General features: G+C 40.5%; 1 protein-coding gene across 9 annotated transcripts in view; it reads right to left on the bottom strand.

Moving 5' to 3' along the window:
• rptor (regulatory associated protein of MTOR, complex 1) overlaps positions 1 to 12,649 on the bottom strand; it is a 182,220-nt gene that overhangs the window by 49,948 nt on the left and 119,623 nt on the right. For all 9 annotated transcript variants that reach the window (XR_005075259.1, XR_005075265.1, XM_037099484.1 and 6 more), the window contains 4 exons: positions 12,452 to 12,526; positions 12,203 to 12,268; positions 6,424 to 6,615; positions 1,181 to 1,321 (listed from right to left, as the gene is read on the bottom strand). Coding sequence is in view for 7 of the 9 variants with exons in the window: in XM_037099484.1 (XP_036955379.1) it covers positions 1,181 to 1,321; positions 6,424 to 6,615; positions 12,203 to 12,268; positions 12,452 to 12,526 (474 nt within the window). In the remaining 2 variants the exon portion in view is untranslated. The remainder of the gene's footprint in view (positions 1 to 1,180; positions 1,322 to 6,423; positions 6,616 to 12,202; positions 12,269 to 12,451; positions 12,527 to 12,649) is intronic.

Here is a 12,649-nt window from a genome sequence, read left to right as displayed (position 1 = left end):
GACAAAGGACGAAATTTGAAGATGTCACTTTGGGTTCTGGGAAATTGTGATGAGAATTTTTCACACATTTTTGACATTTTAACTGATTAAGAAATTAATAATCGGCAGAATAATGATAATTAAACAACCGTTAGTGATAGCCCTAGTGTGGAAACAGCACTCCTTTATGTTGTTTTCATATATTTCTAACCACAGATTGAACTTTCTGTACATATAGAATTGCATTGTTGGTCTTACAATCACGTACATACACTGCTCCAAAAAATGAAGGGAGGAATAAATCACACATCAGATCTTGATGTACAAATTATTCCAGTTGAAAACAGATATGCCTGCCCAGACCATCACTGACCCTCAGCCAAACCACTCATGCTGTATGATGTTTCAAGCAGAATAATGTTTACCATGATGTCTCAAGACTCTTTCATGTCTGTCACATGGCTCAGTGTGAACCTGCTCTCATCTCTGATGAGAACGAGGCGCCAGTGGTGGACCTGCCAATTCTGGGGAATGCCAGTGCCAACAAGTTACATGGTGCTGGGCTTTGAGCACAGGTCCCACTAGAGGAAGTTGAGCCCACATGTCACCCTCATAGAGTCTGTTTCTGACAGTTTGGCTAGAATCATGCACACCAGTAGCCTGCTGGCGGTCATTATAATATAGTACTCTGGCAGTGCTCCTCCTGTTCCTCCACGCGCAAAGGAGCAGATACTGGTCCTGCTGCTGGGTTGATGGCCTCTACGGCCCTGTCTAGCTCCGCTCGTGTAATGAGCCTCCTGGTATCTCTTCTTGAGTTGACAGAGCAAACCATCTTGCGACCATCATGCTATCAGTGGTGACAAGGACACCAGCAGAACACAGAACTAGAGAAGACTCAGTCAGGAAGTATAAGGAGAGAGCAACTGTCTGTGGCCACTACATGCAAAACTATTCCCTTTTAAGGGGTTGTCTTGCTTTTGCCACTCCATAACACTTGTTGTCACTCTGATTTGCACCAAAGCAGGTGGAATTGATTCACAAGCACTTGTGCTTTCTAAATGGACGGATTGATATCCCTGAGGTTTGACTAACTTGGTTTTACAGTGTGACGATTAAGTGTTCCCTTCATTATTTTGAGCAGTGAATATTGATAATATCTGATAACCTTAATGTATTTCATGTATAATTGCTTTAGACTGACCTTGCGGACCACAGGGCTGCCATCATTGATGAGCTGGGCCAACATCATGGCCACGTTGTGGTCGATGGTGGTGGAGTGGTCCGTCCTCTCAGCAGAGTTCCCCACAAATGTCCCGAGAGCGAAAACAGCTGCACACCTCACCTGCAGATACACAAACAGCAACACCATCAACTCACTTTCCTCTTGGTTAAAACTGCAGAGGTAATCATGGTTTAATGTTCTCTTAATGTATCACTATGAAATGCACTGGAAATCATCAGGACTGTGTGCTCCTATGAGCTGCTTTCGGTCACTATAACTCATTACCATCTCTGACTGCTTCATTGGATGTTTAATCCAAACTCTCACCAACGCACAGAAGGCATTCTCCGTGAGGGATTGATCTTACACTGAACCAAATCACAGCACTTGAATGGATATTTGGGTAGAGTGTTTGTTGTGGAGACAGAAACCAATTTTCTTCAGGATGAATCACTGCAGCTATTTTTTAATCTCGTGATGCGGTTTTAGTGATGCTCCGGCACACAGATGTTTCTTTGATTTGGTTTGCTTTGCTCCAATTAAAATGATCAGCTGAAAAATCTTAGGTGAACATATTGTAATTTTCTTCCTAAAACTGGGAGAGAAAAAAAGAAAGTCTTAAAAGTTAAAACATAAGGCTGTCATAAGGGAACATCTTCATCTGCCACCTTTGCTTACATTCATTTATTCACTACAACATGAGACTCAGAATACCATTAACAACTGAACAATCTGTTACTGCCTTTCAAGTCTATGCTGTCATTTACACCAAGCTGTGTTGACTTAAATCTACTGGATTTTTTAAGTCAAAGTTAGCAAGGGTGTTTTGTATAGCATTGCATTATATCATAGCACAACTCAATACAAACTTGTGGGTAATTTGAGTATTCACGCTTGTACTTTACACGTAAAATTTTCACATTTTGTTCTACGTCATAAAAGTGAAAATTATGGTGCGGAACAAAACATGCCACAGAGCCCACTGTATGCAATAATGGAAAATCCAACCAAAAGATCTCAGCAGCTGCTTGTGGCTGAAACCTGCAAACCCCCCAAACTTCAGGGGTTAGTCTAAGAAAAACACAGCACTGTATTTGTTGCATGCTGGATTTGTTTGTGTCTGAGGGGCAGCAGGGGTTCAGGAGGCAGAGCAGTCATGTACCAGTCGGAGGGTCCATGGTTCAATCTGCCGCCCCCGCAGCGTACATGTCAGAGTTTCCTGGGCGAGGTACCAAACACTCTACATACATGCATCCAAAGAGAGACACTGCTCCTGGTAGTTCTTTGATCGGTGTGTGAGTACGCATGAACGGGTAATGCTCCAGATGAACAGGCGGCACCATGAATGAATGGGCGAATGCTGACTTAAGATGTAAATCTCTTTGAGTGGTCGCCAAGGCTAGAAAATACAGTCCATTTACCATTCATGGGATCCGTAAGGGCTGCTTATGGTACTGTGGCCAACTCCTACACATCTCACTGCTGTGCTAGCCAGTATTACTATACTGAGAACGTAGTCTTATTGAACATTATTTCAGGAGTAATGTAAAGCAATTCGAAGTGTGTGAGTGTGAGCGCATGTGTGTACTTGTACTATAATGACATGCTACTACACATCACTGTCATCTCAGCTGTATCCCCAAATATCTTTCATTAAACCAAATCAAAGTCTAAACTAACCCTGCTTAGTCACTGATCTCTGCTCTTACCTTCAGTTTCTGTCTCAGTTCAAATAGGGCGCGCGCACACACACATTTTGAGGCGTCTCAATCTGACACAGTGGGAAACTGATGATAACTGACTGTGTTAGATTGTTGCAGTCAGTCAAAGTCTCCGGTGGTTCTAAATAACACAGGCAATCTTAAAATTCCTAGTGTAAAATAAATGAACGACCTGGAAGTAATGCTGAAAAGTATATTTGGGTGTGTGTGGGCGCACACACACACACACACACACACACACACACACACACACACACACACACACACACACACACACACACACACACACACACACACACACACACACACACACACACACACACACAGCTGTGCCTTCGGGCCTCAGTTTCAACTCTGGGGCCAAAGCAGCTGTCTGTCCATGGGAAGGTGGAAGTTGCTGCTGAAAAACAGATGTTCCCTGTGTGTGCAAGTGTGTGCAAATACATGCAAATACATGTGGTGTGTGTGTGTGTGTGTGTGTGTGTGTGTGTGTGTAAGTGAGGGCACCAAGTGTCTGGGTGAACTTCAGGGCAAACTCTGCCTCGCTGTCCCTGTGGTCCGCACACGACCCAGTCAGATGGTTTCTATCTTGATTTAACACAGTGGGTCCAAACTGTTTAAAGTCTGTGTGGGTCTGCTCTGAATTAGTCTGTTTAAAGAAGTTAGTCCTGCAGAACATGTGTGTATACCAGAGGATTCTTAGACAATAATCCTGTTTTCCAGAGTGTGTTTGTGGTCTGGTTGTGTGTCCTGCTGTTTCTGGTCAGAACCTACATTTGTCAACAAAGTCTCTCTCTTTCTCTCTCTCTCTAAATATATATGTATATATGTGTGTATGTATATATATATGTGTATATATATGTATGTGTGTGTGTGTGTGTTTGTGTGTGTCTTAGAAATTGTGCTGAGAACAGATGTCTCAGAAGCACAACTGTTTCAGACATTATGTCAATCTGCTGCCAACCTGATGATTTAATCAACAAGAGGAAACTAAATCCTTGTAGCAGATGTGCAGTAATAACTGAATAATGCTTAAAATATAAAACTAATGACTTAAAGAATCTCCAGCTAGTAGTTGCAGTTAAACCAGCATTTGACAATATCATTCAATATGGTTAAAAGAAAGAACGTCTATAAATCAGTCTGAATTGATCTTAAAATGATTAATGAAACTTGTGACTCACTCTTAGAGTATCTGTAAGAAAAGCTTTCCTTCACTCAGCAGGACACAAATGTTGATAAATCTGCAACACTCAAGCACAGTGGCGTTACATACCACTGTCCACCATGCTCACCGCCATCAGATCCAATGCAGATGGCACTGGCTGCTATATAATAACCTCATACACGTCGACACACGTCAGACAGGTCCGCTGTAACTCATCAATCCTGTGCATCATCGCCTCCAGTCCAACGTTCTTAGCAGATTGTCCAGTATTTCATATTCTATTCTTGAAACGCATTACAGTGCAAATGATGCTGCATCACATTTTATAATATTTAACAATCTATGAGATACCAAAATCAAGGCTGAAAAATAAATCGGATCAAACAAACATCTTAACCACAGCTTCTTTGATTTTCTTATTAATATCACCTACATACTGGTTAACTGTTAAAAACACCACACATATTTTCAGTTTTGTCACAAGTCATCACAAATAGTTTATATTCTTTCTGAAACATTAGACTTTAGGTAACGTATGATTCTATCTGCTTTTCTATTAATGAGAAAATAATTGCTTTCAATCCTTTTTCCTTTTCCACATATTTATTCATGTGGGACGTGTTTCATTTGGGAATGCTGAAGTGAAAGTATGAGATGGAAGCTCACTAATTTCCATGCCAGGATTTATTGGCTTTTGTGCTTTCTTCCTTAACTGTATCGTGTCCTTTTCTCTTTAATTCCAGAAAGACCTGTCTCATTTCTCTGTTTGTGGTGCTGATGGGTTATCTGGAATGTTCTGTGTGGAAATAGTAATGCAGGTGAATAAGACAAAAGATATATGCTAACATTAGTTTACAAAATATTGTGATACCTCTGTAACTTAAAACACTGAAATGGTGAAATCAAGATCATAGTTTTAGTCGTAGATTTACCTTTAATTTTCTACCTTCTACAGACAAGCACAATATTGTAATCTTGACAAATTTGGCAGTATCAAAAAATAAAAAATAAAATCTTACACTTGACGCAAACAGCACACAGTCTGCGCAACTGTCCCCGCCAGTGATAAATTGAGGCAGCACCCACGTGGTGTAAATAGCGATGTACTTGCTCCTACTTGTGCGCATCTGGGTGCGTTGGTCTTAAAGTGAGGTGTTGTCAGGCGCACTGATGGCAGTTTGCTATCTTCAGGCAGCGGAAAACGACGGCGCCATAGACAAACAGACAGCTGCTCTAATGAAAACGTGCTGCCATTTAAAGAGTGCATTATTCACATAGTGAGATGCGCCTACACTGGCGGGTTCACACTGACTTTCTGATTTGAGAGGCTACTTTCAGTTATTTTGAAAATTTCCATAAATGCAGTAATGTCACCGCAGCCAACATTGTGGCAGATTTAATCAACAAAACTAAAAGCTCGAGACAAAAACCCTCCAGAGGAAACAGCATTAAACATGAAGCTTGACAGGATCTGAGGATTTGACAGGACAGCTGCTTCATGCCAAACTATTGTCCTGTATGAATCTGAACTGCTTGTGTGTGTGACTGTTTGTTGTGTAGAAGTACACAGAACATAACCGATCCTGTCGGTGAGTCATCATATGATAATAAAGTTTATCTGCGTGTGCAAATGCGCATGTTAATGTAGAGGTACACATATCGTATCTGCTGCTGGAGGATCGATGCAGGTAACGTCATTAATATTTTCCACATTAAGGAAGTATTTCATCCCTCTGATCCCACCGTTATTGATCAGGACGATAATATTTATGATCTGTCCAATCTCATCCATGGACTCAGAGCCCCACGTACACAGAGTGATGTATCAGCACACCTCAGTTACATATCAGTGTATTTTTTCATTTGCAGTCAAACAGAGTTGTTGATGGGACAGATGACTGTGAAAAGGAATGGGAGAAGACACTTGGATTGGTTTAATTAAAGTTGCCAAAACATACCAATGGCTCAGTAAAAGATAAAAGTTGATATACAAAGTAAAGGAAAGTATAATTAATCGTATTCAAAGTGTTGTTTTTGTCTGCCCATACTTAATATTGGTCTGGTTTTAAAATAAGAAAATCTAATTTCATCTTGACAGTCCTAAATGAGAATTTTTTTTCTTTTATATCTTTGTAAGATAAATCTGAACACTTTATCTTAAAACAAGTATAATCATCTAATTCCAATGGTGCTTAAAAGATTTCCAATCTTAGAAAACTGTGAAGGATTGAATCATTTGCAAAAGAAGACATCAGGGCTTTTTTTTTTTTTTTTTTTTTTGCAGTTTGGGAAAATTATTTAAATATACCTTGGCTCTGGTGCTAACCTCTCACCTCAGGAATTGGATCCGACAACAGAGTGTAGAGCTTCTCATGGGCGCTGTCCCGAACTCCACACCAGCGCGCCGGGTCGAAGTTCTGCCAGATGCGGCCCAGGCAAATGGCCACCCACTGGCGGAGCAAAGGGTGGGGGTCTGACAGCTGCTCCAGGCAGTTGGCTATTAGGTTGCCCTGCAGACAGGCCTCCTGGTGGGGGAGAGGAAAGTGAGAGGAGTCACACAACCTGATGAGTGTGAAAAGTGTTCCGTTGGTCAGACATGATTTTTGGACTTTAAGGTTTTTAAGGAGGGATACCTATAGAAGAGTACATCAAAAAGTGTAAGAAGCTTTGAGGTTTGAGGTGTAAGTGATAGTAACAGCCGGAGGGACATGTGTGGCCATTCGTGCTTTTATCTATGGACAGTAGACCCTGGATGTGACACTGTGGTAGTGTCTTATTTTTAACAACCTGACAATAATGTACTGTTAATAACTGTGCACGAGTCTTAAGCTTCCTGAGCAGCACAGAGACACCAGGCAGGGAGCAGCCTTGTACCTCATTATCACTGCTAACCTGTAACCTTGCACTGTGTGACGGACAAAAACACTATGAGCTGTGCAGCAGTAGGACTTATTTCTGTGAACCTTGAAGCCCTCTGCAAATCTTTTTTTTTTTTAATGGGAACGAAAGTTAACTGGTCAAATCAAGTCTTAAGCACAAGAGGAAAGCCGTCATCTTCAATACAATATCCTTCTCAGAGTTTCTGTTTCAGGGATTGATTTTGTGCAGAGCGTGAACAAGTTCTCTCTTCATTTCAGTTGCCTTTGTGTTTCTTATTTTCACGAGGCAACAAAAGTACAGCCTGTTGATTGACTGTAAAGGACCTTCAAAATTGTAAGAAGTAATAAAATGTTTGTCAAGCATCATGAAAAGTAAAGCACAGGCCCAGTTGGAATTTCTTGTACTACAATGGCTCACATGGCGAAGTATATTTCTTGAAGGGATGCGTTTCCATCGTAATGTTATATTTACTTCTCTTCTCACGACTGCTTCAGTTTGATTATTATTTTTATTTCTTAAAGATATATTGTTTTGTCTCATAATTTTTTTCCAGTAACTTCTACTTTGCCATTCTTTTGTTTGGCGTTAAGCTCCGGCCTATACAACTTGACACTTTCTGCACATTTTTCACATTTAAAGATTACCAGAAAAAGGAGGGATTATGGCCTTTGAGACACAGTAAGACCTTCACGTAAAGAAAATGTGGTGTATTGAATGAATTTTAATTTGTGTTTGTTTTTCCCATATCTGTGTTAAAGTGGCTGTGAAGAAAGCTCAAATTTCCTGTGGAGGATTCACACTGCATCCGTTCCATTTTGCCCTTAACTGGAAACAATTACAACTCATGGCGTTAGGTATTATATGAGACTGTAGTGGATGAAGAGTCAGCAAATACATTAATATGGTCAAATTCATATTTTCCATACAGGAGATAAGTTAAACGTGTTGAATAAAAGAAGACAAACATGCATTAATATTACTTTGAAAATGTTTAATGTCATTTCTAGAGAAGTCAATGTGCTTAAAGTGCTTGCAACATTTGTAAAGATTCAGGTGACATGGGAATAGCATAGCACTGTGTTATACGTGTGATACTGGGCTGAAATACCTGACCAGCCAATCAGAATGCTGCTTGCTGCATCAATTAACACACTCAGCATTCTCAACTGATTCTCCTCCTCTGTGCAAACGAGACCAGAACAGATACACGTTGGATTACTCCAAGGATTACATGTTAAATGAAGCGTGATGAGAAACAGAGAAATAACTGACATTTTCTGACCCTGAGCACGTGTAAATGTTTAAAGACTGTACATGTACATTTTCCTTTTGGCCTGTGCATGCCGGGAATTTTCCTTTCTCAAGGTTGGATTTGACTTTTTTTTTTCCTCCCAAGGTGAGGACTTCTGCTGCTTCTCTGTGCTACAACCGTGGTGGCAGAGTTGAGCCGTTGTTGAGAGTCAAGCCAGTTGTTGAGACGACCCTGTGAGATCTGAGCTGTTGTTTTCATCATCTATCCTGGCAGAACGGATTCTTGCACTGACATTGAGTTTCATTGCTGCACATTTAAAGTCCTCTCAATGGACTTATGATGGACAATAAGGGAGAAACTACTGTAAATGTATTGTGCTGAGCTTGTATTTGATTGAACTGTTATTTGATGTTATTCGAAACTGATACTATTTCTCTCCAGAGGTAAAGAGTTTCGAATCTTTATTGTGAAACATTGGAGTTTAAGATGTATTTTGCTGTGTGTACTGAGGTTCGAGGTGTGTTGGTAATACATATTTTTATAATTCATAATTAAGTGGCCACTAATTATTGTTATCTAAGTGGTCTTTAGTCATACAGTGTGAGGGATCTTTCAGAGATATTAACAATTATTTAGACAAGATTCATAAAAGATCACCATGAATTGGAGTTATTTAATCACTGAAATATCATTAAATGTCGGTCAATTAGCACCGTTTAATAATGCAAATGAATTTTAGAAAAAAAGGATAGAAAAGAAAGAATAATTGGGAGAATGAATGAATGTCAGTTAGCCAGTAGCTAGCTAACACCCAGTGGATGTAAATTGTCACCTAGTGGTTAATAGAGGTCACACAAAATAATAGATTGTTTGGCAAAGCGCATTGTTGTAAATCCCAGTGTTTTGCAGCATTAATGTCATTTTTCTTATCTGGCAAGTTGTTGGAGTGGTACCATTACATTTTGTGCCCTTTTGCTATTGAGAAACTCTCATGTCGTCGTCCCCCTTCAAAGGTGATAGTAGATTTCGTCTGAGCAGATTTTTTCCATTTTCAAATGAGTTAAAAAGGCTGGTTCATTGCACCTCTGCTGCCAGACGAAACACTGAAAAACCCCAGATGGCGAACTTGCAAACGTACCAGAAAATATTACGCCTGTACGACACCTCTGCTGCTACAACTTCTTCCTAGAGGAAACACTGTACCTCTCTCTGTACCTCAAACTTACCTGTTAGTCTATGTGTCATCTTTACTCTTGCAACTCAATGCTTACTGCCTCATACTCCTTTCCTCTGTGACTAACCTAGAGCCTGATAAGCTAGTCCATTTGATAACTGAGGTACATAAATATAGTGAGAGGTTAAATAGACAACCTTTTGGCTTTAACTTGTCACACTGAAGAACACACCAAACACCAAGTGTAAAGGCTGTGGAACAAATGACACCATCCATGTGTACATCTGTTCCCTACGAGCCTGACTTTTACAGTGGTGTTCGGAAAAAGGTCAAAGGTCAAATTATGCCACAAAAGAAGCAAGACTACCACTGTGCAAGCAAAACAGGAAGAGGCACTACTTCAACTGGTCACTTTCCCCTGGTTACAGTGGAACAACTGGAATAACTGTGGAAAATCTACACTGCAAAAGAAAAGAACCTGTTGATGGAGGAGGGAAAAAAGGGTGAGGAGGGGGACAACAAAACATCAGTTATGTGCATTGATGCTCAGCACTATGATGATCCCCCAGTTTCAGATGTCCTACGGACGTAAAAGCTTTTAACGGCACACCTCCTATCCACATGAACAACAACAATTGGACTCTTAGTGTGCTGAGAATCCTCCTTTGTCTCCTACAGATTGAGACGTTAGAACAACAAATCTTTTATCAGCAGCAACACGGTGCTCCCCATCTCCTCCTCACCCCCCCTCCTTTACTTTCCTGAAGTGCTTCAGATTACTGGTGCGTTTTCCCCTCCACTCTGATCGAGCCTCCCAGCTGAACCCTGAGAGCTAGAATATTAAGACACCAGTGCTTGGTGACATGTTGGCAACAGCGATCCCGCAGTAATGAGCACTGTTGTTGAAAGTAAGCGGGATAAATAATGGAGATGCGGAGCAGGCAGAGAGTCTCTGTAATGTTGGGGATCATCTATTATTCACGGGCCTGTGAGAGGTGGGAGCATTAAGGAACTGTGGTATGGAAGAAGAATGGGTGTTTCTGAGCTTGAGAGCACATATAGCTTTTATGATTTGTCACATTTATATAATGTTGGGAGAAAAGTACTGAGAGGCAGTGAAGAAAAAAATGAATGAGGCAAATAACATTAACAACTAGAAAAATAACTGCAGAGAGCAGGAAAGAGGAGGCAAAAGGGAGTGATGGAGGAAAATGTCTTTGCGGTAGAGTGTGTCAGTGAGTGTGTGTGTGCGTATTTCCTGAGATGACGAGCTACATCATCCCAACATCACACCCTTAGATGTTTGATCAGCGTCAGACACAAAAGGCTTCTGGGATTGAACGCAGAGCACCAGGAGCAGGCCATAGTGACACTTTGCGGTGATAAAGTATCACCATGGAGGTGGCTGGAACGGAGTTGGAAATTCTACAGGTGACTGTTGGTGACAAAACTGTCACATAGCCAATATGTCCCAGAAATACACAATGGGCGAGAGAGTAATCTCTCAAAGTGACGGCTGGCCCCAAACAACCTGCCGTGGTTCTGGTGAGGGAACTAAATGAATAATGCGCGATGTTCTCCCTTTGGACTTGTGGCAATCAGACAGACAGCAGTGCAGTAATGCACACAGCTTCAAACATGCTTTCTGATGTTACTTGAACTGGTATTCCCAGTTTATCATATGTTTTATATTTAAATGATAATTCAGTAATTAATGTTGCCAAACCTTGGAGATGACTTCTACTGTCAGGTCTGCCAAAATGCTGGTGAACACACTATTACACCACCACAGCTGTAGATGGAGATCTATCTGATGCAACTCAGACACAATGACTAAACTTTGTGTTAAGTTTAGTTTCCTTGCTGTTTTTCCTATCCTGAAGTAGCAATACATGACCAGATGAAACGCATTGTTACACATATATACATTGTTAGAAACATCTGGTATAATGTAAGGACACAACTCAACAAAATATGTAATGAGCTTGTCTGACTGCTTTTAAACACTTGAAATGTATAATTTTAAAACATTATTTCTGGTTGAAGCCTCATCATAAATTATCATACATTATCTCTCTGGCACTCTATATAGTCCCAACCAATACAATTAAAATTGTGTCTAAAGCACTGAAAGATGTCAAATCAAGTTATATAACCAAGTCATGTTGGTGACTACATACAATGGTCTCATCACTCCAAAGATAAGGGCTACACTGTTTTACTGTAGCCATTTGCTGTGATGTTCATAATTTGTATCATTATGTGAATATTTTTGTTGATGTATTTGTGTCTGTAAACAATTTGTATAGAAACATTTTTATGTATTTCTCAGGATTTTTATATTGTAGTTGTTTTACACATGTGCCCTTTAGGCTGGGGAAAGAATGAAGGGGGGCAAATAAGAGAACTTTGTCATGTGGGCGATCGGTGACAAAATATGTGGTTTACATGGGTGGCTCTGGCTCAGGGGCAGAGCCAGCATCTTGTTATCAGAAGGTCGCTGGTTGAATTCCCCTGGTCTGCATGCTGAAGTGTCCTTGGGCAAGATACTGAACCCCAAACTGCTCCTGAAGTGCTGGTCTGTACCTTGCATGGCAGCCACCACCATCAGCGTATGAATGTGTGTATGAATTACTGTATGTCTTTTATTTTATGAAAAGAAAGTGCCCTAAATGATTAGACAGCAGTACTGTGCTTGTATAGTGTTGAAACGATCAATGCCAAATAACTCAAAATAAAAAAAAATTGACCACAAAATATCCAAACATGCTCACACACACACAGACACATACAAACACACTCATACCTGTCCTGTGTTGTAGCTGTTGACGATGACAGCCAATATAAACACAGCCATGGTTCGATGCTCAGCCTGTGACAAAGAAGGGAACTTCAGGGAAATATATCTATTTTCATATACTGCTGTCTGAAGTGTCTCTGTTGAACTCCTTTTAGACCAGTAAAATGAGATCCATTCATTTATATTATAAGTAAAGATAATCTGACATTGGTAACCTTTCCCACAAATGCACAAAGGGGATTGATGTTTACTCACTGGCATGTAACTGTCGGCCAGCACAGACAGGAAGTACTTATGTCCATTGTCTTTCACCAGGTCAGCTTGACATGACTGCAAAGACAGATAGGAAGAAAGAGATAGAGGGAGGGAGACGGACAGAGAGAAATTACTTTTTATAAACATCTTATCTAGCAACTCCAATTCTTAACATTACAATCCCCTTCAGTGCCAGGG

The sequence above is a fragment of the Acanthopagrus latus genome, chromosome 1 (genome assembly GCF_904848185.1).
Source record: "Acanthopagrus latus isolate v.2019 chromosome 1, fAcaLat1.1, whole genome shotgun sequence".
NCBI classification, from domain to species: domain Eukaryota; kingdom Metazoa; phylum Chordata; class Actinopteri; order Spariformes; family Sparidae; genus Acanthopagrus; species Acanthopagrus latus.
This window is presented reverse-complemented; position numbering and strand designations above follow the sequence as displayed.